The 23,377-nt window shown below is 36.8% G+C and overlaps 2 protein-coding genes across 2 annotated transcripts; one reads left to right on the plus strand and one right to left on the minus strand.

Moving 5' to 3' along the window:
- The first annotated feature begins 1,971 nt into the window (after positions 1-1,971).
- Positions 1,972-14,877, plus strand: slc1a2a (solute carrier family 1 member 2a). Its single transcript, XM_058382266.1, has 11 exons — positions 1,972-2,231; positions 5,811-5,950; positions 7,896-8,048; positions 9,232-9,482; positions 9,921-10,056; positions 10,277-10,403; positions 10,563-10,796; positions 10,898-11,092; positions 11,386-11,520; positions 12,623-12,842; positions 13,358-14,877. The coding sequence occupies exons 2-11, from the start codon at positions 5,821-5,823 to the stop codon at positions 13,427-13,429; spliced, it is 1,653 nt and encodes a 550-aa protein (XP_058238249.1). The 5' UTR covers positions 1,972-2,231; positions 5,811-5,820; the 3' UTR covers positions 13,430-14,877.
- Positions 14,878-17,914: 3,037 nt separating this feature from the next.
- cd44a (CD44 molecule (Indian blood group) a) lies at positions 17,915-22,427 on the minus strand. Its single transcript, XM_058382265.1, has 5 exons — positions 22,270-22,427; positions 18,978-19,637; positions 18,729-18,803; positions 18,551-18,629; positions 17,915-18,118 (listed from the first exon to the last, which is right to left on the minus strand). Exons 1-5 carry the CDS (start codon positions 22,328-22,330, stop codon positions 17,917-17,919), a joined length of 1,077 nt encoding a protein of 358 aa, XP_058238248.1. The 5' UTR covers positions 22,331-22,427; the 3' UTR covers positions 17,915-17,916.
- Between the last annotated feature and the right edge of the window lie 950 nt (positions 22,428-23,377).

Consider the following 23,377-nt stretch of genomic DNA (forward strand, 5'->3'; position numbering starts at 1 on the left):
CAAATCTTAGGCCAGATTAGTTAATTATAGATACCCGTCTGCTAATCATGGCTGTTGCCAGGTGGATGTGTGCAAAGAAGAGGAATGTGGGGAAGTGAGCAGCAGATACAATACAAATTGTCCAAACACATCCCCTTTAACTCACTCTGCATGAGGGTGAGGCATTAGGAATATAATTAAAATGTTAGCGTAATTTCTAGATTATCCCGGTGTATAATTTAACAGAACTGTTGTTTGACATTTGTTCTGATAAAACATTCTTGACTCTGATTGGTCAGAAGATTTGATTCATTTTCTACACCTGCACGGCTTGAGCAGCTGTTCAGGCTTCAACGAAAATCGAAGGTTTTTTAATATATATGATAACATGTTACGGTTTCTTTAGTAACAGCTCATTCACAGGAACTTGGGGTATTCTTTGGTATGAAAATAACTAACTGCTCTTGGCATCAGACAACATCACACCACCCCGCTGTTGATTATTTCCCCCGAACAGCACGTCCCACTGGGTTTTATTCTTATATAAATGGAGAGTACTTGTTATACTTGAAAGGCATGGTCCTAAATCATGGTAAATAATTATACTAATATGTCAGAACTTGCTGTTACAAGTACAGGAATCATTTCTGCATCTAAGAATGGATCAGCATAACATGAGAGCCACATTAAGTTACTTGTTACTTGACTACTGTCTTTACGTTTAATCATCTTAAAATGTCTTACAGTTCTGGTGCTGAACCAGTGGCTTGAAATAGTTTCCAGTTCAACCTTGTTACTTGTGGATAATTAACATAACAAAGCAGCACAGCTTTTTATAACCATCATTAAAGCTACATTTTTTTTTTTTTTATAATTATGATGTCCATTAAAGTTCAACAGTCTTCATATTCATATATGACTCTATTTTTAAATATTATCTAACAATACACATTAGACTGATAACTGGCTTGGAGATAATCAGTTTTTAAATGATTATACACACTCAGTCCAAACAAGTCAAGAAGCTTTTATTGTCATTTCAGCCATATAGCTGACACCGTGAAATGAAACAACCCTAAACGTAGAAACTGGAAGGTCACTTGCTGCATTAAAAACCCGAGTAAACTTAAAGATAAGTTTTGTTTTAATTCAGAAGCAGTCGAGACTATGGATTATTTTAAGATTAATTTCTGTAAACGTAAAAACTTCCAATATCCAAACCTTCAGCCTTGATGAGATCATGCTTTCTTGAAAAATGTTTACATTTTATTTGCACTACTTTGACCGCTGCTACTGCATTTTTACAGACATATATGATATTAGATATGTGGTTTTCACAGTTTCTCAAGTTGCACATGAGAAACATGTTTTTCAGCACTATGTGTGTGTTTGTACTTCCTGTTTTTTGCACTGTCTTTATGTAGCTAGGACAAACTTCTGTCCCTAGCTCTGTGTTGTTGCTTTTCTGTTTTGTAATTATATGTTGTATGTTGTTTGTTGCACCAGGGTCCTGGAGAAACGTTCTTTCATTTCACTATGTACTGGGTCAGCTAAATGTGGTTGAAATGACAATAAAATCCTCTTGACTTGACTTGACTTGTAATTACAATTATAATAAAAGTGAGGTTCACTTTTTACAGTGTAAAATAAAGCTGTGTTCTTCATACATACATATTGAGTTCTTATTTCTATAGCATTTTTACATTTCCATATAATAAATTGCTCAAATGAAATAATCCTGATTATTACAAATCTTTAATACTAGAAAGCTGCATCAAGTGCCGCTCTTTAATTTTGTTCATTATTCAGACCGAGTGTACGACAGTGAAAGATATATGGATGTGTGACCAGGACGCAGTCTGAAGGATTTCACATGTTACTTACTCTTAATCTGTGTGTATGACTCCTCCCTCTCCACCCTACACAGAAGCTGCTTGGCCATTTTACCTCCATCTATGGTTGGTTCATTTTATTTGGATGGTTGTGGATGGTGATTCAAATCTCTGATCTGTGCATGCATATGAATCTGTGTATATTGATATCTGGAAAATTCTGAGTTGCCAGCTGCAGGGCTGAAATACAATACACAGCAGGTGTAGGATATCATTTTCAAATTTCTAAGGAACTGGAATGGATCTCCTGATGGGCGAACTGTGATCTTGTCATCCTTTCTTCCATAGTCTTTGTTGCAGCCTATGGTTGCATAATTATCTACCACAGAGACACTTCATTTGATCACAACATCACGACAGGTAACGTGGATAATTTAAGCATTTGTGAAAAGTTTAGCATGTTTTGAAACTTTGTGCTGTGAAAATAAAAAAAAAGTTCAGTTTCAAGTTGATGCAAGTATCTTGATAGAAACTGAGTAACGAGCTAATGCTGGTCCCATGCATGGCCTACGCACCACTGTGAAACCACTAGATAAGCAACTAACTAATGTAGATCTTCCTGCAAGAATCTAGTCCTTCAGCCTTGATGAGATCATGTTTTAGTTTTATTGCTTGCATCTGGGTCACTTTTAGTCTATAACACAAATGCACTGTCTCTTAAACTAAATTGAATTTTTCTGGGTTGCTGGCAGCCTGGATTAGTCTGCGATCCTTTCGTGAAAAAATCCTCTGCATTTTTTTTTTTTTAAAGAATATAAACACCCGAGGTTTGAAAGCTATACAACAAAAATCTGATCCACTGTGACTTGTTTGCAGAGTGTGCCCTTTGCTTAGTGGGACATTCAGTTTGATTAAACATATTGATTTCTGATTGTCCCTGTCCAGAACCTTACTGTTTAACTTTATGATGGCAAGACAAATGTTATTCCAGGATAAACACAGACTCCTCGGAGTGATTTAAAGCTTTGAGCTTGTGTGCAAATATATTTGTATTTGCGTCAGCCTTTCAGGATCTAATCCTTTGTACTGTACCGCTTGTACATCTTGACTCTCTTGGGCAGTCCATACTGTTGTGCAATACAATTATTGATGGCTAAAATTAACCTCTTAACAGACTTACATCTTATTAGGGATGGAGCAGTGTGTATCAGACAGCATTGGCTTTCCTAAATCCTGTTTAGCCTGGGTGCTAACTACCTCTGCTTTACACACAATGCTAGACATTACTAAATGATTGGCATAGATTGTACACAGAGTTTATTACATACATTTACCCTTTAGCTATAATCATTAGCAGTAATATGTGGTATACCAACCATGCATCCATCAGTCAAAGGGGCAATGACATGACAGCAGTACAAGTGTATCAGATCTTGCTAGTGTTCAGTGGATATTAATCCCTGGTTCAGACCTGCCTACCTCATTATTCCACCCTTTATACATACATTTAGAGATCCATGTTTCTTTTAACCATGCCAATTCATGAACAAAGGCTGACAAATTGTGCATTGATGCAGATGTACTAGAGTCTGTAACTGAATACATGCAATGTTTCGATGTGTGAGCCAAAACAATGGCTGATACAAGGTATGTCTAGCTGATAATATTATATACATCTCTGCTGCAGATTAATCTTGGTACTGGGAATTATACTAGATCTGAATAATGTAGCTGTTGTAATCATTTTAGAGAAGAAAGAACTCCAAAGGAATCTGGACACCATGAATTACTCTGTGATGCTCCTACTCACGTGTACCTAAGTACCAAGCAAGTTATATAACCAGGCAAGGTTGTGAAGGAGAGGTGACTTTAAGAACCTTAAACCCAGACAACATCAAAGATAAGTGACATTGTACTGTTTTGTCACGTGATGTGATTACCATTAGCAGACAGCATCAAGGCAGATTGAAGAGACATGACCTGAAAGTAAAGGACACTGAAAGCTGCTGCATTATCAAGGAACTCTGCTCAGAGGTTAGCAAGGTTAGCAGTGAGAGTTTAGCAAGCAAGAGAAGTATAAAGCTACTTTTGACGCTAACAAAAGGTTTAATATGTTTAATTCGAATCAGATTTTGCTCATAATAAGTGGTTTCGAAGTATTTAGTAGACATAGCCACACTCTTGCACTTTAGAGGATGTCTGATATAAATCATAATAAAGTTAAAGAATTTCTAATGAAAGGTGTATTCACAAACATGGAAAATTCCAGAATGTTAACAATACAGAAAGGGTCACAGCAGGAATACAGGAAATGGTTCAGCAGCAATAATGACACATAATGATCTTTTGACACATTTGATATTGCACACAAGGAAAATGACAAGATTTCACAATCAAGGACAGGCTAAACAATGTATTAGTACATTTAATAAGAGGAAATGAGACACATTGGAAAGCTTGGGAAACAAACACAATAATATGACATAGGCAACAGAACCAAAACAAAAGCAAGGCAAGTTGTGACAGAACCTGTTTCATGGCAGAATGACACTCAAGAAACCAGTGCTGTACTGGAGGCATGAGATAATGAGATCCTCTGATGCCTCATCAACAAACAGGGTATTAAACAATTGGCAAAAGAGACGCAATATTGCCCATAGTGTGCTGTTGGAGAGACTGTAAATGCAGAAGCAGTTATGTGGAGAGATCATAGGCACAAGTGAGTGATTAGCTGATAGATGCTGGTTGGCCAAATTAGACTGCTGGCAGGTCAAGTGACTCAGACTCAGTAACTTTGTACACTTGCAAGCTGAAACTGTAGTGATGAAAAGAAACCAAGTGTGTAGCACAGTAAGTGGAATATGGTACCCTGGAGGTCGACCCTGGGCGTCCTTGTAGACTCTGTGCCCGTGTCTCACTCTAATTCAAGTGTGACGAATAGACTGCAGATGATGGGAAAACAGCATGAAATATGCTCACAGTGCAACAAGTTGTCCCCCTAGGAAACCAAAGCCATATAGTCAAATTACCTCATAAAAGAAAAAATATATTTGGCTTTAGTATCCTTCTGAGGACTGGTAGACTCCTCTGAGGATAGAAATCCCCTCAGCTGATGCTGATCTGGACTTACAATACTATACTTTTTCACCCCATCCCAGGTATCACTAATTAGACCTGATAATATAAAACTGAACTTCTGTCTTCCATCATACTGCAGTCCCAGTACTAGTTGACAGCACAGTTATCAGTGCAGAAGAAAACCTTCAGGGCAAAACCTTCCTGGAATCCCTGATATAGAGTATCATGCTCAGGGTACACCAGAGGAAAAATTTTATTCCGTCCAAATGAGGCTCTGAAAGAAAAAGTGGGCTGAACATACCTGCAGATTTCTTGTCAGTGCATAAAATCTATAAATCTAGTAGACAGTTGCAAGGCTGTAGGATTGGTGAAGCATGCCAGGGCTGGCGAAAGATACCAGTTCACAGTCACATGTTTTTTTCCCCAGCAGTGTTCTGTGTTTTCTGCAGTTCCTTGAAGTGAAGTTTAAAAGTACAAGCTGTGCTTTTGTAATAAAGTCCCATGAATATAAACAAGTGCAGAATTCAAATATGAGAAACGTCTACTGTAGAAAGTCAAAGAAAGTCAACAAATATGCAAAGGTTCAGCAATGAAAAACTAAATATGGGTCTTAGTAAATTGTTGGGACCACCAGAAGAGTTTCAGTGTACCCTGGTGTAGATCTCTGGCAAAATCTTATATAAAATATAATATAAATATAAAATGTCATACAAAAAATGTGAAAAATTTACCAGGCTTTAATTTCTCATAAGTTAAAATTGGCTATAACTCTGGGACTGTGAAATATATGATTTTAGATTTTTACATTATAGATGTCAGGGTACCAGACCTAGCTGCTTAAATCTAAACTACTTATTAATTCAGCAAAACTGTTTCAAAGACTTTTATAAGATTTATCTGTATCTCCATCTCTTCTATCAGTGCCAACAGCATGGAGAAGCAAGTTGAGGTTCGAATGCATGAGTGTCACTTTGAAGCTCCAGCTCCTCCTCCAGGACCAGCATGTGGAGGTCTCTGTAATAAATTCATGAAGAACTTGCTTCTAGCACTCACAGTTCTTGGTAAGACAGCTTGATTTTGACAGAATCATATTAAACACATTAACAACAGATACAACAGTCAGCGTAGCTGATATGAACCCAGAGAACCATTAATGGACCCCTAAACTTAATTCCTGGTTATTACGCATCATAAAACCACCAGATTAACACAATTTATTTCCAAAATTCCAATAACATATATCTAATAACTCTAGCAGAAACATTTATGAAGATATCAGTCTGTGTGGTTTGCAAAGAGTTTTAGTGGATGTAGCTCATGAACATTTAGTTCATGGTTTAACTGTAAAAAAAAAAAAAAAATTATAGCATCTAATTGGTTACCATCTCTAGATTGGAAAAACCAGTAAAACCCAACAGTAGAAATGAGTAAATAAAATGAATAATTTCAACTTGAATGTGTTTAAATGTCATATTTATTCAAGAAGAATTTCGAGAGCTCAGTAACTGAACATTGAGGTACTCAATATGATTGATTTACTTCATTTTTGTGTAAAATTTGGAATGAGCATAACTCAATAATGTGACTCAGGTTTTAATTACTGAAATAATATTATTTCAAACCTAGCCCAAACCTTCTTCTTTCACATTTCTTCTCAACACCTCATACAAAATAGTCATTCTTGGTGGGTTATTTTACTTACTTGAATTCAGTTAGTTAACAAATAGTGAACAATGTATGCTAGAGATTTAGTTAAAATTGGTCCAGATTCATACAACTCTTTTCTTTTAAAGGTTGAGATAAATGACTATCATGGTTCCAACACCTTTAATGCTTGATCATGTTAAGTTTGTGGCTGCTAATAGTCATGAGTCAAAGGTTCAGGCTCTGAGTTACTGACTGGAAGGTGGGGGTTTGAGCCCAGCACTGCCAAGCTGCCATTGTTGTGCCCTTGAACAAGGCCCTTAAGCCCTTTCGGCTCCAGTGGTGCTGTATCATGGCTGATGCTGTGTTCTGACTTTGTTCTCAGCTTCCTAAGCTGGAATTTGCCAAGAAAAAAAAATCTCTCTGCTGTGATATATGTGTGACTAATTAGGGCTTCTTCTTTTCAATCCAAGAAAATGACACATGAAATATTTTTTGTTTTATTTTGGTGGGATAGTGGCTCAGCAGGTAGAGTTACCAGCTTATCTCAAAGGTTTGACAGTTAAGTCACTGTCTATGTGAAGTCCCACATATTCTTCCAGTTTCTCTGGTTTGCTCTCACCTCCCAAAAACATGCCATTAGGCAGACTGGCGATGATAAATTGGCCCATGTGTGTGTGTTTGTGTGTGTACATTCTACCCTGTTCAAGTGCTCCTGGGATAGACAACACAACCAAGTTAATGCATTTACTTAACTAACTAAGTTTGTCAGTGAGTGAGTTTTAACAACTGTATAAACAAACTTAATTAATGCTTTAAAAATAACTTAGTGGATTTAATGAGGTGACACAATGAATAATTTAACTCTATTCAAGCTAATTTAACTCAACCAAGTTTCTAGGTTGGCTGTATTTGAAGAACAGCTTTTAAAATGAAATGGCTTAAGGCAGTCTTGTTTTCTTTTAGTGACTTGAGTAAATTTAATTCTCTAGGTTTCACAGTGTAATAATAGTTCTACATATCTCTATACATTACCCTGTGAGGCACATATCAAACATGCACAGCTGTGATGAGATCAATATAAAATGCCCCCAGCCAGAGAAGCAGCTAGATACATGATAAACACGAAGGCAGGGTTAAAAATCAATAAACTGTGTAATCTTCAATAAGTTGGAGGTAAATGATTTAAATGAAGTATTTTTTTAGATTCAAAATACATCATTTGATTAGATTTAAGGCTTTACCACTGCTGATGACCCGTCATGCATATTATGGATGTATATAGAAGTTTGCAAATTTTAAGTACCACATGCCTGTCTTTACAAGCCTGTCTGATTCTATCTGATGCTCTGTATGGTCCAGGTGTGATTGTAGGTTCGGTGGCTGGCGTCCTTCTGCGTTATGCATCTCCACTTCATCCAGATATTATCATGATCATCGCTTTTCCTGGTGATATTCTCATGAGAATGTTGAAGATGGTGATTTTGCCTCTGATCATCTCCAGTTTAATCACAGGTACTGCATCACACATCCCTGCTTCTGTTGACAGGCTTAATCAATTGCACTGGCAAGTGGAAAGCTGCATCCATGAAACACAATATTCAGTAATCTCTAAACTCGCCTAATTACAGCAATTTGTGCTTGCCTGTCCTGTCTTTAAATCATGATCTTGCTCACTTGCAGCATGTCAGCTAGCCTCATGACAAACACACCATGAATTTCATTGTCACATAAGCACTGGTTTCAGCTGTGAATCCCACATCCTGGGTTTCATCATGACCTTACAAGATGGCTGCCTTAGATGACATTTCAGATCACAAACTGTTTCCCAAATGATGTACTACACACAACACACTAACACTACACACTATGAACTCCATCTAGTGCATAAAGTTTAGCGACTGTTATCGACCTAAGTTGATGGCAAATGACATCAAACATGGGCTAATTTAAAAGACATTTGTAAGACATCTAATCCACCAGAGTGGCATCAGTGATCTTGAATATTTGTTCTCATCCAGGGTCCATGCCTGGTAGCCCCACCCCTCTTCCTCTACATAAGCTAAACTGCAACTACTAAAGGCATGAATTGCCCAAAATTCCACACCTTAATTTTTTTTGGTTAAAGTGCATCAAATTGGAATTTTCAGAGTGAAAACTATTAACACTCACACTGTTTACTACAAAATGGTGCATAAGTGCATAAGTAGTCGATTTGGGACACACCTACTGACCACAGCCAGGCCACATTTCCATGTCACATGATATTTCAATTCTAATTATTCTCACCAGTTTTGTGTTTGCCTTTCATTAGTGTCCCTATGTAAGTATTGAGAGCTCATTGTTTCATTGCGAAGCTTTTGTTGTGTTTTTCATGCTGTCTTTTCATTTTATGATTCTTGTTTGAACTTTATTAGGTTTGTTTGTCTGTTATGCAATAAAAATCTTGCAATTGAATCCATCCTTACTACTGGCATATATTCATATGTTCAAAATATTTATTTGTTTGTTATCATTGTCGACCTAATAATGATCATCCGTATCCAATTTATAAAACGTAGGATGCGTACAATTAAGCTGAAAGAATAAGAGTTTAAAAATAACAAAATAATATCTTAGAATAACAAGTTAATGAATAGAAATCATGGCATATGAGATGAAATAAATTTGTACCAATCAATTATGTCATTCCTTGCAGGTCTGGCAGGTTTAGATGCCAAATCGAGCAGTCGTCTGGGCACCAGAGCCATGGTGTATTACATGTCCACAACAATCATTGCTGCAGTGCTGGGGGTGCTTTTGGTGCTGGCTATCCACCCGGGCCACCCCAAACTAAGATCCAACTTGGGAGAGGGCAAGAAGAACGATGATGTCTCCACATTAGATGCCTTTTTTGACCTTATACGAAATCTTTTTCCAGAGAATCTGGTACAGGCTTGCTTTCAGCAGGTGGGTTTTAATTACCAATTTTTTTTTTTTTTTTGAAAGGGACATCAGGATTCAATCATCCCCACACATTAGATGAATATATTTGAGCAGGTTATTAATTAGGATGCTTATGTATAAATTGGATGATTTACTGCATATAATTGGTGGTCGGTTGTTAAAAAATTGAAAAATAAGTCTAATGTCAAATGATGAGGGTATAGTAGCAACATTCATGGTCTATGAATAAGATTGAGTTTTACATGTTCGTACTGTGTTCATGTGGATTTTCTATGGATTTTCCCATATTCTCCATTCTCCATGCTGATAGGTGGATTGGTTTCACCTGGGTGTGAATGTGTGTGCATGATGCCCTGTGATGTCCCATCCAATGTGCTGGCTGTGAATACTACTACTACTACTACTACTAATAATAATAATAATTGACATGTTTCCTTGCAGATCCAGACTGTTACAAATAAGGTAGAGGTGTCAACACCTCATCATCCCCATCGCTTTGGACGAAATAGCACCAAGTGGGCAGCAAAATATGTTATGAAGAAATCCCTTCAGTTCAAGAGCGGCATGAATGTGTTAGGTGCATACACAGCATATACAGTAGATTACAGAATAGAATTAACTGATTAAAGATTATATCAGAAATACGACATTATGATCAGACTTTAAGATACCAGAGGTTTGTATGAACCGTTTGGTTGAATGAATACATTTGCATTTTAGGTCTGTCAGTAATCTTAGCCACAGGTCTTCAGATCTTTTTAGGGTTTCTATATGAACACTATGCTTTCTTGTTCTAGGGATCATTGGTTTCTTTGTGGCTTTTGGAATCTGCATGGGAAAGATGGGGGAGAAAGCCAAGCTGATGATGGACTTCTTCAACATTCTCAACGAAATCGTCATGAGGCTTGTCGGCATGATTATGTGGTCAGTACATGTGGTCAGCTTAATATCATAATTAATCACGTCAGCCAGTGAAACTGTGCTAAAACAATTTAAAGGCAAAGTTTCAATCAACTTTCATAGTTAAGACAGTAGTACTTGTTGCGCGTCATACAGTCGTATGTAACATTTCCCCTGTTGTAGGTATTCTCCTGTGGGGATTGCGTGCCTGATCTGTGGCAAGATCATTTCAATTAATGACTTGGAGGTGGTGGCCAAGCAGTTGGGGATGTACATGCTCACAGTCATTGTGGGTCTCATCATCCATGGTGGCATCTTTCTCCCACTGATATATTTTGTCATTGTTCGAAAGAACCCTTTCCAATTTTTTATGGGAGTATTTCAAGCTTGGGTGACTGCGTTAGGAACAGCTTCCAGGCAGGCCATTTTCCTGTACTTTCTATTTTATTAATTCAACATTAAAGAAAGTATCTTTATATGGTTCGAGGCTGTAACTATAATGGATGTCTCTGTGTTAGTGCTGGTACGCTGCCTGTCACGTTTCGTTGCCTGGAGGAAAACTTGGGCATTGATAAAAGAGTTACTCGATTTGTGCTTCCTGTTGGTGCGACAATAAACATGGATGGCACAGCACTTTATGAAGCAGTAGCAGCCATTTTTATCGCACAGATGAATGGAATAAAACTTGGTCCTGGTCAGATTGTTACAGTAAGGTAAGTTATGCATTCAAGGCTTTGTGACAGATATACAAAATGATTTGGATTCATACTTTGCATTGTATATTTGATAAAAAATTATCATTACATCTTCTCACAATTAGCAATACAACTCCTAAAGTAAACCTAGAATCTCTCAGGTAGTTCTTGCTACTAAGTTTCGACTTAAACAGGTTAGCATGCTTTATGAAAAATGATTATGATTATTAGCAGCCATTCACACCATTAATAGAAGTTTCACAACTGTTCACCAAGTTTAAGTTGAAAATAATGTTGTGATTTTGTTAAAGCCTGACGGCTACTCTTGCTAGTGTGGGAGCTGCCAGTATTCCCAGTGCTGGCCTTGTCACCATGCTGCTGATCCTCACTGCTGTGGGACTGCCCACCCAAGACATCAGCTTACTGGTCGCTGTTGACTGGCTTCTGTGAGTAAATCTGGACAAGAATCTAATCACAAAATAAGCAGAAAATGACAACAACAACATAATGAAGTAGGAGAACTAAGAGTACTTTCATCAGGAGGAAATGAAAAAAGACCATGTTCTGTAGGATCTATCCATTCAAACCACTGTAACAAGGAACATTCAAATAAAAAAAGATTTGGCTTTTCTAAAGGGGTAACATATTACTAGTCCAGGTACTCAGGATAACCAGATTTCATGTCAGGGGTGTATTTTTTTTATTTGTGCTTGGTGGACTCCTGACTTCATCAGGAGAGGATATGAACTATAACTAGACAGAAATTCATTACATTTTCTCTGAATAAATGTACTTTATCCCAGCCATTGAGGGTTAACTCTCAGTGCCGGTCCCAAGCTCAGATAAAACAGGAGGGATGTGTCAGGAAGGGCATCCGGTGTAAAAACCTGTGCCAAATCAAATATGCGGGCGATCCCGAACAGGGAGCAGCCGAAGGACTACAATGACTATTTATTAATGTATTTAACTAGCTAAATAGCTGTCCATATATTTTGAGTTAGCTATAATTTTTTAGTTTTCATGCAACCAAAACAGTATTAGTACTAGCATTATTTATTAATTCAATATAATATAAAATATAATATAATATAATATAATATAATATAATATAATATAATATAATATAATATAATATAATATAATATAATATAATATAATATAATATAATATAATTCAAACAACATTAAAGCTAAAGCATTTTTTTTTGCAAATGTCTGCAAACCTAACAGTGTACCTTTTCAGTTTTAAGTAAAAGTGCTAGTTAGATTTTTGCTGTTTCTTTATCAGTGGAAAACATTGCTAGCCAATCTCAAACTTTTTTTTGGCCAGGCTGCTATAAGAGCCTTTAAATAATAATAATAAAAAAATCGCAGTGATTAGCAATAGAAAGCAATATTTCATGCACAAAAGCTATTTCCTTTTCCCTTTTCCTATTTTCTAGAGCTTTATAATTACAGGTGTGTGTGTGTGTGTGCGTGTGCATGATAAATGGCCTGTCAATAATTTAAGCTGTGGCACATGGGTCTGTGTCTCATTCCAATTCAACAGGGATCGCTTCCGAACATCAGTCAATGTTATTGGAGACTCTTATGGAGCGGGCATCGTGTACCACCTCACCAAAGACGAGCTTAACATGTTCGATGCCCAGCAGATAAGAACAGATGACTTTGAGATGACCAAATCACAATCCTTCTATGAGAATAACACAAACCATGGTGTATATGCCTCGTACAACTCCTGTCCACAAGTGCTAATAGATGACTGCAAGGTACATAACACTCTCACAGATATAGAAACTTGCATGTAGTAGATACATTTTGTTTTTGTGTATTAATGGTTATTAGTGACACAAATGGCAGAGACAGATTTCCTTTTAAGTCTGGATTTTACCAAGCTGGCTTTTTTTTTTTCTTTCTTTTTTTCTCTTCCAAATCTATGTGTACTGTATAGCTGCTATTTCCTCACTTTCTAACATCAACTGGTGATGATGCTGCAATAGATTTTTGGCCATTTAGGCCATCTGGCCACTACCCAAAGCTTTTCCCTCCACATTCTTAACTCTTGTCTGTGGTAGCGGAATCTTGAATTTTTTGTCTTTAAAACTATAAACCAGAACTATTCAGTCCATTAATAGTAGAAATATTCCCTTGAAATATGACACTTTCCAAGATTCACTGAGGAAAAACACAATGTAATTCTAATCTCTTCAGGTCCACTGTTCATTTTATATTCATTGATTGTGCCTTGGTCCAACGGTTAGTTGTCCATGACAATTGCTTTCAGATCAACTTGACCCCAAATGGCTCCCCTGCTGTCTTTTCCGTTACTGAGGAGGAACCTTGGACACAAGAATAAAACAGATCCAGCTTCGCCTTATACCGGGTCCTGCAAGCTTGCTATTCTGGGTGAAAACAAATTTAATGAATGCAAAATTTATGGTGATTACCACAAGCATCAAACAATTATTATTATGCATGTATTATACTAGAACAGACATTTGTATGATCAACTCCTCATAATCTTGTTGAATTTGGGCCTTTATTGTGTGGACAAAGATCTATGCCAGTGATCTTAAAGTTGTAAATTCAAAGTGGTTCCAGTGCAAATGTCCTATCCCACCACAACCACAACTTTGAGTGAAGTCCAAACCCTATAACTGATCACTGCTGGGAACTTAAATAAGGCCCCCTGATCAAAGCTTAAATCTTTAAATAGCAGTACTCTAAATGTCATCGTTTCATATATTTATGGCAAATTAAAGGTTTTGTCCAAAGTTCTACCTATGGTGTGTCTAGAGTAGGGGTTCCCTCATCATCTGGAGTCTAGAATTTTCCAAACCAGACTCCAGGTGAGCAGTCTAAAAACCCCATCTTTTCTCCCGATCTTTTCTTCCTTGTTAATCAGAAATTATACATATAATATATAAAACCAGAGAAAGGCTTGGGCTCACTGCTAGCGGCAAGATAATAGAAGTGCAACTTGCCCTCACAGACTTGGCTTAGAGGGATTAAGCCTTGGTGTCGGCACTCAAGATCAGCCTCTTACCCTTACATGACAGCTATTCCAAAACCCAACCCCTCCCAGCACCCCCACTCCCTAACCACCACACCAAAGCTGCATCACAGTGCTGGATTTAGCCTCTAAGGCTTATTTTAACCACCAACGCAACCACCACGCAAGCAATTAAATTGCAAGAACATGCAGAAAGGCTGATATCAAACACTGGCAAATCTATATGAGGACAGCTTATTTGACACCACCTTTGACATTGAGTCAGAGTGTACACGATTAAGAGATTAAGACATGCTGATACAATTCTAAAATTTATGAATTCAGTCCATGTACGCACACATTTCCTTTAATCGTATTTGTTTAAAAGCCCTGCCTTGAATACAGCAAGTTTCAATTGTACATAATGCAAAGATGAGTAATATTAACTCCTTTCTTTTTGTCTCACAGAAAGTGAATTATGTGTAAAGTTCAAAAATAGGGTTAAACTGAATGGATTTTGCCGCATTGCAGCAGTGGTGTTTTATAAGGCTCTCATCACACATCACACACACTGCCAATGATGTATTTAAATAGTGGGAGGACAAAAAGGGAAAAAAATTGTTCATGGAGAAATGAAATGAAATCCTCTCTGCTTCACCATGAAAATACACCCTTTTTTGTACTGTAATCATCTATAATGACTTTCAATTGTTCAGTCTTTGCTAATCTTGCTATTCATATTAAAGTGCCTCTTTGCACTTTGTGTATTTGTTATTCGTTAGCTATAATAAGGCTTTCTTATGTGACCTGAGAATATTATTAATACTATATTAAAATAGAATAATGTGCAGTTTTAAAGACAGGTTTTTGTTCATGGTTTACTACAACATAGGAAATTAGTGTTTAATTCTTGACAGAAAATATTTTTTGATCAAATATTTTGGTGAAGCTAAAAGAGCTTAATCCAGGTACTTCTTTTATGTAGGAATTATTTCTTGTTTAGAACCATAGTGGCAATTGTTATCATTTAGTTAAGGATACATTTCCCGTTTTATATATATATATATATATATATATATATATATATATATATATATATATATATGTATATATATATATATATATATGTATATATATATATATATATATGTATATATATATATATATATAAATATATATACAAAGTGGGGCTCAAAAATGTATACACACTTCAACAGTTGTTAACTATGCCCTTTTTTATGGCATAGAATTATGGCAGCAGTGTGTGGTATTATGTCTCCTCTAAAGATGTCAGTCTCATCATCACAGATGCTATCCTGTGACCGTCAAAAGAGAAAAAATGGTGGAGGCAGGCTTGACTTTCGAGCAACGCAAGATCATTTTGAAGAGTTATGGCAAATTTGTGTGAAGTTCAACGACAATGGCGATGTGTGTTTGGAACACGACTAACAATGCCAAATTTGTGATGTTGTTCATACAGAAGTTTGGCAAAAAAATCAAAATGGTCTGGATGCTAACGTTGACCACTTTGAGCAACTAATGTGATTAAATAATTCAAACATGACTTACAGCTACACTTTAATGTTTATATAAATTTAGTACATTTTTATGCATATATTTTTTATGTTAAAGTGTGTATACATTTTTAGCCCCTATATATATATATATATACACAGCCATAAAATCACCTGCCATATAATATTGTGTAGGTCACCCATGGCTGTCCACATGATGTAAATATGAGTCCATGGACTCATGTAAATATCGCTCCATGGACTCATCATGATTTGTTGCGCTTGTCAAAGTTACTTGGATCCTTATGCTTGCCCATTTTTCCTGCTTCCAACACATCAACTATGATAAATGACTTTTAAAGTTATGGCTGATTGGTGTGTATGTTTGTGTGTGTGTGTTAATGGGAAACAAATTTTTTGGGGGGGATTGTCAAACATTTTTGTTACTTTTAATGCCAGGGAAAATGTCAAATTTCTATTACTTACAAATGTCACATTTCTATTAGTTACAAATGGGTGGAGTTGAGACAGAGCTTATGCTCAGGAATATAGTAAGTAGAACTGTGTACATGTGTATCTCATTAAGGTGTACATGTTCAGGCAGGGCCTGACAAAACACCCAGGTTTTATCTTGGTTGAGATTGTTATTTATCTGCTAATGAATGTGTGTACAATGTTTTTAATGTGATGTTTTTGGTCTGTCTTGTGCTCTGTGTTATTACAGATTTACTGCAAGATAAATTTTCAAAACAAGATTCACTTTTTAAATGTGATTTCCATCTATTTTCTATGGATGCTAATGTAACATTGTAAATAATGGAATCATCTTTATTTTATGTGTCTTTTATTTTGGGCTCAAATAAACTAAAATACACATTATTCCATACATTGTTTAGTTCTCTTCATCAAGACCAATGTCCTATCCACCTCATCAACCCCACAGGAATGAAAAATGAAACTGGGAAATGTTCTGGTCCCTGTAATGGGAAGTGTATTAAAAGAATATGACAGACCCTAATGAAGAGCGTTTTGCATGTAAACACGAGGACCAGCAAAAGAGAACTCACAAATCATTTTCTGTTCATTTGTTACTGTGCTTGTAACAGCATGTGGTCCTCATATGCCATCTTCTTCTTCTTCTTTCGGCTTTTCCCTTCAGGGGTCGCCACAGCGAATCATTTCTCTCCACCTATCCCTATCTTCTGCATCCTCAACACTTACACCCACTATCTTCATATCCTCATTTATTACATCCATATACCTCCTCTTTGGCCTTCCTCTTTGCCTCCTTCCTGGCAACTCCATGTCCAACATTCTCCTACCAGTATACTCACTCTCCCTCCTCTGAACATGTCCAAACCATCTTAATCTGGCCTCCCTAACTTTGTCCCCCAAACGTCCAACATGAGCTGTCCCTCTGATGTACTCGTTCCTAATCCTGTCCAACCATGTCACTTCCAAAGAAAACCTCAACATCTTCAGCTCTGCTACGTCCAGCTCTGACTCCTGTCTTTTCCTCAGTGACACTGCCTCTAAACCATACAGCATGGCCGGTCTCACCACTGTCCTGTACACCTTCCCCTTGACACTTGCTGAAATTTTTCTATCACAAAATCCCGACACCTTTCTCCAACCATTCCAACCTGCCTGCACTCGCTTCTTTACCTCTTTCCCACACTCTCCATTACTCTGGACTGTTGACCCCAAGTACTCCTGTACCTTCTTCACCTCTTCACCCTGTAATCTTAAGTCCTCATATGCCATACATCGTATTATTATAAGATTATATATTATAGCACATCTTAAATTAGTGACACATATGGTTGTAGTTTTATCCATATTCAAATTAATGGAGCGTTTCATTGTTCTGTGCTTGATTATATTGAAAGCATTATATTTTAGTACACAGTACTTACAGGTGGGTATTTACAAATAATAATAGTGAGATAGCGTAATAACATTTCAAAATATTTTAATTAACATTTTATCTAGCAGTTATCTAGTTCAATAATTGATCCAAATTTAAAGCAGTGAAATTTTAAAAAAGTGCAAGTTGATGCTTGTAATTAAAAAGAAATTAGAAAGTGAGAAACTAGGTTGTACACTAGGTTGTAAGTGAAAAATGAAAGGCTTCACTGTAAGAAGTACGGTTCATTAAAGTGTGGTTTGTCTGTAAGGTGATTAGCATTTATCCATGAAGCACATTAACACTAAAAATGAGGCCGAACACTGCACAGTATAAGGGGAAAAAATCCAGCTTGATCTCTTTAGTTTCTAGCTCATGTTTGGTTAATGGTCAGGGGCTCAGTGCTAGCTTCCTTTTCATTCCCACTAGAATTACATCAGATATTCCTTTTCTGGAAGTTCTTCAAGGTTGATGATGCTATAGTCTGTTTCATTCCTCTCTGACTTTTGTGAGCTCATGAGTGCCACCATCTCCTTCTCTGACAGGGGGAGGGTCGCTGCTTTGTCATATTCCTCATGTTTCTTTGACTCGGTGGAGTTGATATTGAAGCATCGCTTACTAGGACCATACCACCTAAAAAAAGAGAACAATATTTATTATTATTATTATTATTATTATTATTATTATTATTATTATTATTTGTTAAACACTACTCAAATATTTGTAATAATAATATATTTCTCTTATATATATATATATATAAATTTGTACTACAATATTCTGACTATTTAATAAAACTTGGGAACTGCATAATTGGGAATTTCTCCCACACTAGCAGAAAAAAAACCATTCATGTCTATGCTTCATATCTCTCACTTGGTCTATGGGCTGGTTTGTAATTGGCTACATGATGTAATTTCCTGCAAATGGCTTCAGATTGACAGTGATATTTTTCTGAAATGTTCATAAGTACATATTTTCATTTGCAAAATAAGGAAATAGATTTAAACTGAAAGCAACTCAGAAAATCTGCATTATCTAGCATATTTAGTTCAAAACAAGTACATGTCTTTGGTGCCGATCCCAACAAACACGCAGATAACAGCTCCAACTGTCAGGCATAATGCTAAGATGAGAAGCCAACCTAGACAGAACAAGCACAAAATGTCAACAAGATTAAACAGGGTTGGATAAAAGATGGAAATGATCAACAGTGGCATGCAATGTCATTACACAAACTCACCTGGTATGCCATCTTTGACCTGTGCATTAGGTTCATGTGCTGATTCCTCAGATTGAGGTGGCTTGGACTGGGACACTGCACAGAGAAAGGAAAATGTTATCTGTGACTGAATGTAATTAAATTACGGTTTTGTATTGCACCACCATTCAGTGGAATAGCCTATATACTTTTAAACATAGATCTGTTTCTACAAGTAACATTCCAAGAACATATTTTGTTGCACATTATATTGATTAGATGATAGAATACCTTCCACTGCTGGATTTAAAGCACTTTTTTCCACAGGTTTTTCTACATTGTTTATTACATCTTCATTTAAAATAACAGCTGGCGTAGTTGTCATCCAATCTGAGGTAGAAGCGTCAGGCTCCATCCCAGATTCGCCGTTCTCTTCTGTTGAAATTGTAGAGATTTTAAGATCTGGAGAATTACGGACAGTGGTGGTGAACTGGAGATCCTTGTCTTGCGTCTCATCGAGAATCTCCAGAAACATGCCCGAGTCACCGGAACCATCCATGTTCATCGACAATCCGTTCAGGGAAGATTTTTCGAGAACCCATTCCGGGAAGATACCTGAACCTTCAGCATTTTCATCCGGGGACAATGTGGTGATTTGTATTGAGCCAGCTGTAATCAAAATAGTAGCACTTTCATTCGTTGGAAGCTCCTTAGTATTTTCACTAGTGAGTTCGGTAATAGCCTCTGGGTTTTTGGCTATAGTTTCTGTTGGCACACTGTTCTTCAGAAAATGGGATAGATTTGCCTCTGGGTTTAGTGAGTCATGCATAATGCCATTGTTTTTATCCTGTGTTTTCTCAGCTTTGTATGGCTCTTTAGTGCCGACTATGAAACCGTCAGCCATTGCCTCTTCAATGAAGTCTGTATCTGGGTCCACATTTGCAGTCAGTCCTATGTAAAAAGAATATTCATTTACATAACATAAGGTTAGAGAACTGAACAGTTAATAGCAGCAAATCATTTTACCTAATTAAGTCACAGTAATTAAGTCAACTGATTCATGCTTCTTTTGAAGACTGGTAAGAAAACAACTTTTCAAACGACTGAACATGCCATGAAGTAACACACCTTCCTATAAACATTATATAATCTGCGCTAATGAAAGTTTGTGATAGACAGCAGACCATTTTATCCAGATAATTAGATAATCCCAAACATATTGGGAACAATATTTAGAGCCCTGTGGCATTGTTTTAAAGTTTTAGACTGAGACTCAGGCACTGACCAGGCAGATTATGAGTATGATTTTATATCATTGTTTGATCTGACTCTTATTCTAGAGAATTCCTAGAATAACAAGGAGTTCCTGTTCAAACATGCGTTACTAAGAAAACTGTGAGTTTCATGGGTGTGTTAACAAAAAAATATTAGTACTTGCTTCAGAGTTGGGTAATCAATCAAATCCACATGTTTAACATCTGAGGTTGGATTATTAAAAATGTAATGTGTTGTGCTTTGCCACATTGATTTTTGCACTAACTAAAGTTCAACTGGACAATCGTCCTCAAAACCGTCTGCTTTCAGGTGTAGCTTGGCAGTGGAAATGTACTAGACAAATATAGTTTAATAAGCAGGCCTTTCTTATCAGTATATCTGAAGTGAATAAAGTTGGTTATTCAGCCATATCACTTGAATACACTGTATTTGGTGGAGTCATTTTAACCTGGCGCACAATTCACTATTTCAAGATTTATGTAAATCTGTAAAGACAATTTTGCCTTTCCTCGCTTATGTTCATAGTTCTGTTTTGTTTTGTAATTTGCTGGCTATCCTACTCATTTTGTTATTAGAAATTCTTTAGTATATTTGGCTCTCCGTTTCTTCACAACCTAACATATTACTATTTAACTTCTCCAGATAAAAATGGCTGAGAAAATGGCTGAACTCATAGAGGAATATATATATATATACACACACTCACTGGCCCCTTTAATCCCTGTGCACCTGCTCAACATCAACAATCCAATCAGACCATTATGTGGAAAAAAAAAAAATCATGCGTATACAGGTCAGGAGCTTCATGATCAAATAACAGAATGGCTGAAAATGTGATTTTGACCACTGAACACAGCAAATCTTGAGGCGGATGAGAGCTACAAAAGCAGAAAACCACATCAGGCAGCACTCCTGTCAGCCAAGAACAAGAATCTGAGGCACCAGTGGACACAAACTCATTGAAACTTGACAGCTGAAGTTTGGAAAAACGCCAGTGGATGATTGTCCAGTTTTCAACATTCTAGTTTCTGCTGACACTGACTGAGATCTAAAAAATCTCATTACTGAAAGCTTGGCCAGAGTAACCTCGACACATTTTCTTTGTTACATAACAATAGTTGTTTTTTAATCTCTTGTTTACTATTACAGAAATTTAATCAACACCTTCTGATCAATCAGATTATAGAATTAATTGTAATTGTGTATATTTGCATCAAATGGATTGATTTGCTGCTTGTTCTCAGATGTACACTGACTCTGTGTAATTTGAGAAGTCTTTTCATTAGAATGAGGGTTCTGGGCTGCTTTACCCACATCTGGTAGTCACAAGACTTTAAAACTAAAACATGAAATATGAGCTGAACCCATGTTCCCATGAAATTATACAGTTGTATGCAAATCCTGCTTCATTGCACATTGATGCACATTGATGTAGAGAGAGTGCATGAAGTCCTGGCCAACAATGAATGTATAATACTGACTGATTATCTCACTGAAATGTGACCAAATCCTCAGCAGAAAGAACTGCACAAGTACAGGATTTAAAGTTTAATTTCTGTGTCTCGTTTTTCTCTTCAAAAAGATAAGGTGTTTTCCGTTAATTTCTCAACAGCACTTTGGAAATTGATATCTACTGATAAGTCACTCAGACAGAGATTTCAGTAAAGGAAACTGTCCAGTCCCTGACAATGGCACGATATCCGCTAAAAACCAACATAAGCCGTGTTACATTCACATTCCATCACTCTTAGCCTTTTTTTTGTGTGATTTGGGTGTATATATTTGGTTTTAGTGTGAAAGCAAATAGTTTTTAACAGCTATTCCTTTGATTTAAAAGCAGTAATAGCTTCTGTAGGTAATTCAGACCTATGATTGTGCATCTATGTAAAAGCTTGTTCGTTTTAATGAATCTGTCTCATTTCAGTCATACACAAAATATACACACAGACTATTATGTACAAACCATGTTCTATTTTGTTCTAGCACATTCTGTAATACTTTTGGACTTAATTTTTGTCTTGTAGTCAGTGTAGGCTTTTCATGGGGGGGGGGAAGACGACCATATATTGGACAGTGAGATTTCACACATCTCATGTGGTACTGCTGACCTCAAAACTGTCTCATGACCTACCAATTCATGAAAATATATAGTGGAGTTGCACTTTAATCACAGAGTCAGCGTATTAACAACTTGATGCTTGGACTGGATTGCAATTGCACATTTCGTATCCTTTGTTTCGTTCCGATTGAAAATAATTACAAGCAAAATTACATTTTAATAGATTCAACATTCAAGAACATCACTCACCCTGAGTTGTCTGAAGTAACACCAGTCCAGATGTTACCACAAGTAGCAGAATTGTGTGCATCGTTAATGCTGCTGGGTGTGCGCGATGCAGTCGTAAAGCAGTATCAGAGCTTTTCAGAGTGTGAGAAGTGGAAATGTGCCTCACCTCTTTTATAAACTTGAGTCATCACTTTGATGACACACTATGAGGCAAGATGGGTGGTGCGAGTACAAACACACCCTGTCTAGTGGGTCACTTTCTTCCTTTCTCACCTGGCTGATCACTATCATTAGCCCATTTAAGGGACTGTGCTACACATTTACAGCAGCTTATGTGGATCATTATGGACGTCACAAGTCATCTTGCACTGCTTAAATCTAATCTACTATACCCGTGCTTAATTACAGTGATAAAGACTATATAGTGAAAGCGTTGGTGAGATTTACTCAGGAACTAATGTTGCTTGTTGACTGTTGCTTTTTGTATTTTGTTTCATGCGTCTTCTTAGAAATGCACGTGTGAACACATGCCTTGCCACATGATTGATTGAAGAGGAAATGCAAATTAAATACAAGTCAAGTTTACACACATCAGACGCAGGTGTAGATTTTATTAGTCTAGAAGGCAGCCTTCAGGCATGTTGAATCACTGTGATGATGAAAATGTATGGATGACTCAGGTAAACGAAACCTTTCTTCCCCCTTTGTGTCAATACACCTTTACTTCCTGCATGCCTTCTATGGCATGGTGTCTAGCATGGGAACAGCTTTTTCTCCCGCGAAGCATCAATCACTTAAAAAAAAAAAGAAGTTTGTTGAATGATTTTTATCTGGATTCTTTAGAATTGCAGAATGCTGGAATTGCTGGAATTAAATGAGATCAACATCTAGTTCTTCAGAAACACTCAGAGTAGATAAGAAGATTATTACATTTTAACAGTGAAATGTTATGAATCCTTGATATTCTTACTCATGTCATTATACATTTGTATAATTGGGTTCCTTATTCTTTTCTTAACATTTACAGATTCAGGACTTGCCCTGTTTGTTGACTACTGAATGCTTGTAAAGATTATATTTCTGTAGTGTTTTATTGCTGCTCGACTAGGGCCCTCTTTATCTACATTAT

This window comes from Hemibagrus wyckioides, linkage group LG27, assembly GCF_019097595.1.
Source record: "Hemibagrus wyckioides isolate EC202008001 linkage group LG27, SWU_Hwy_1.0, whole genome shotgun sequence".
NCBI lineage: Eukaryota > Metazoa > Chordata > Actinopteri > Siluriformes > Bagridae > Hemibagrus > Hemibagrus wyckioides.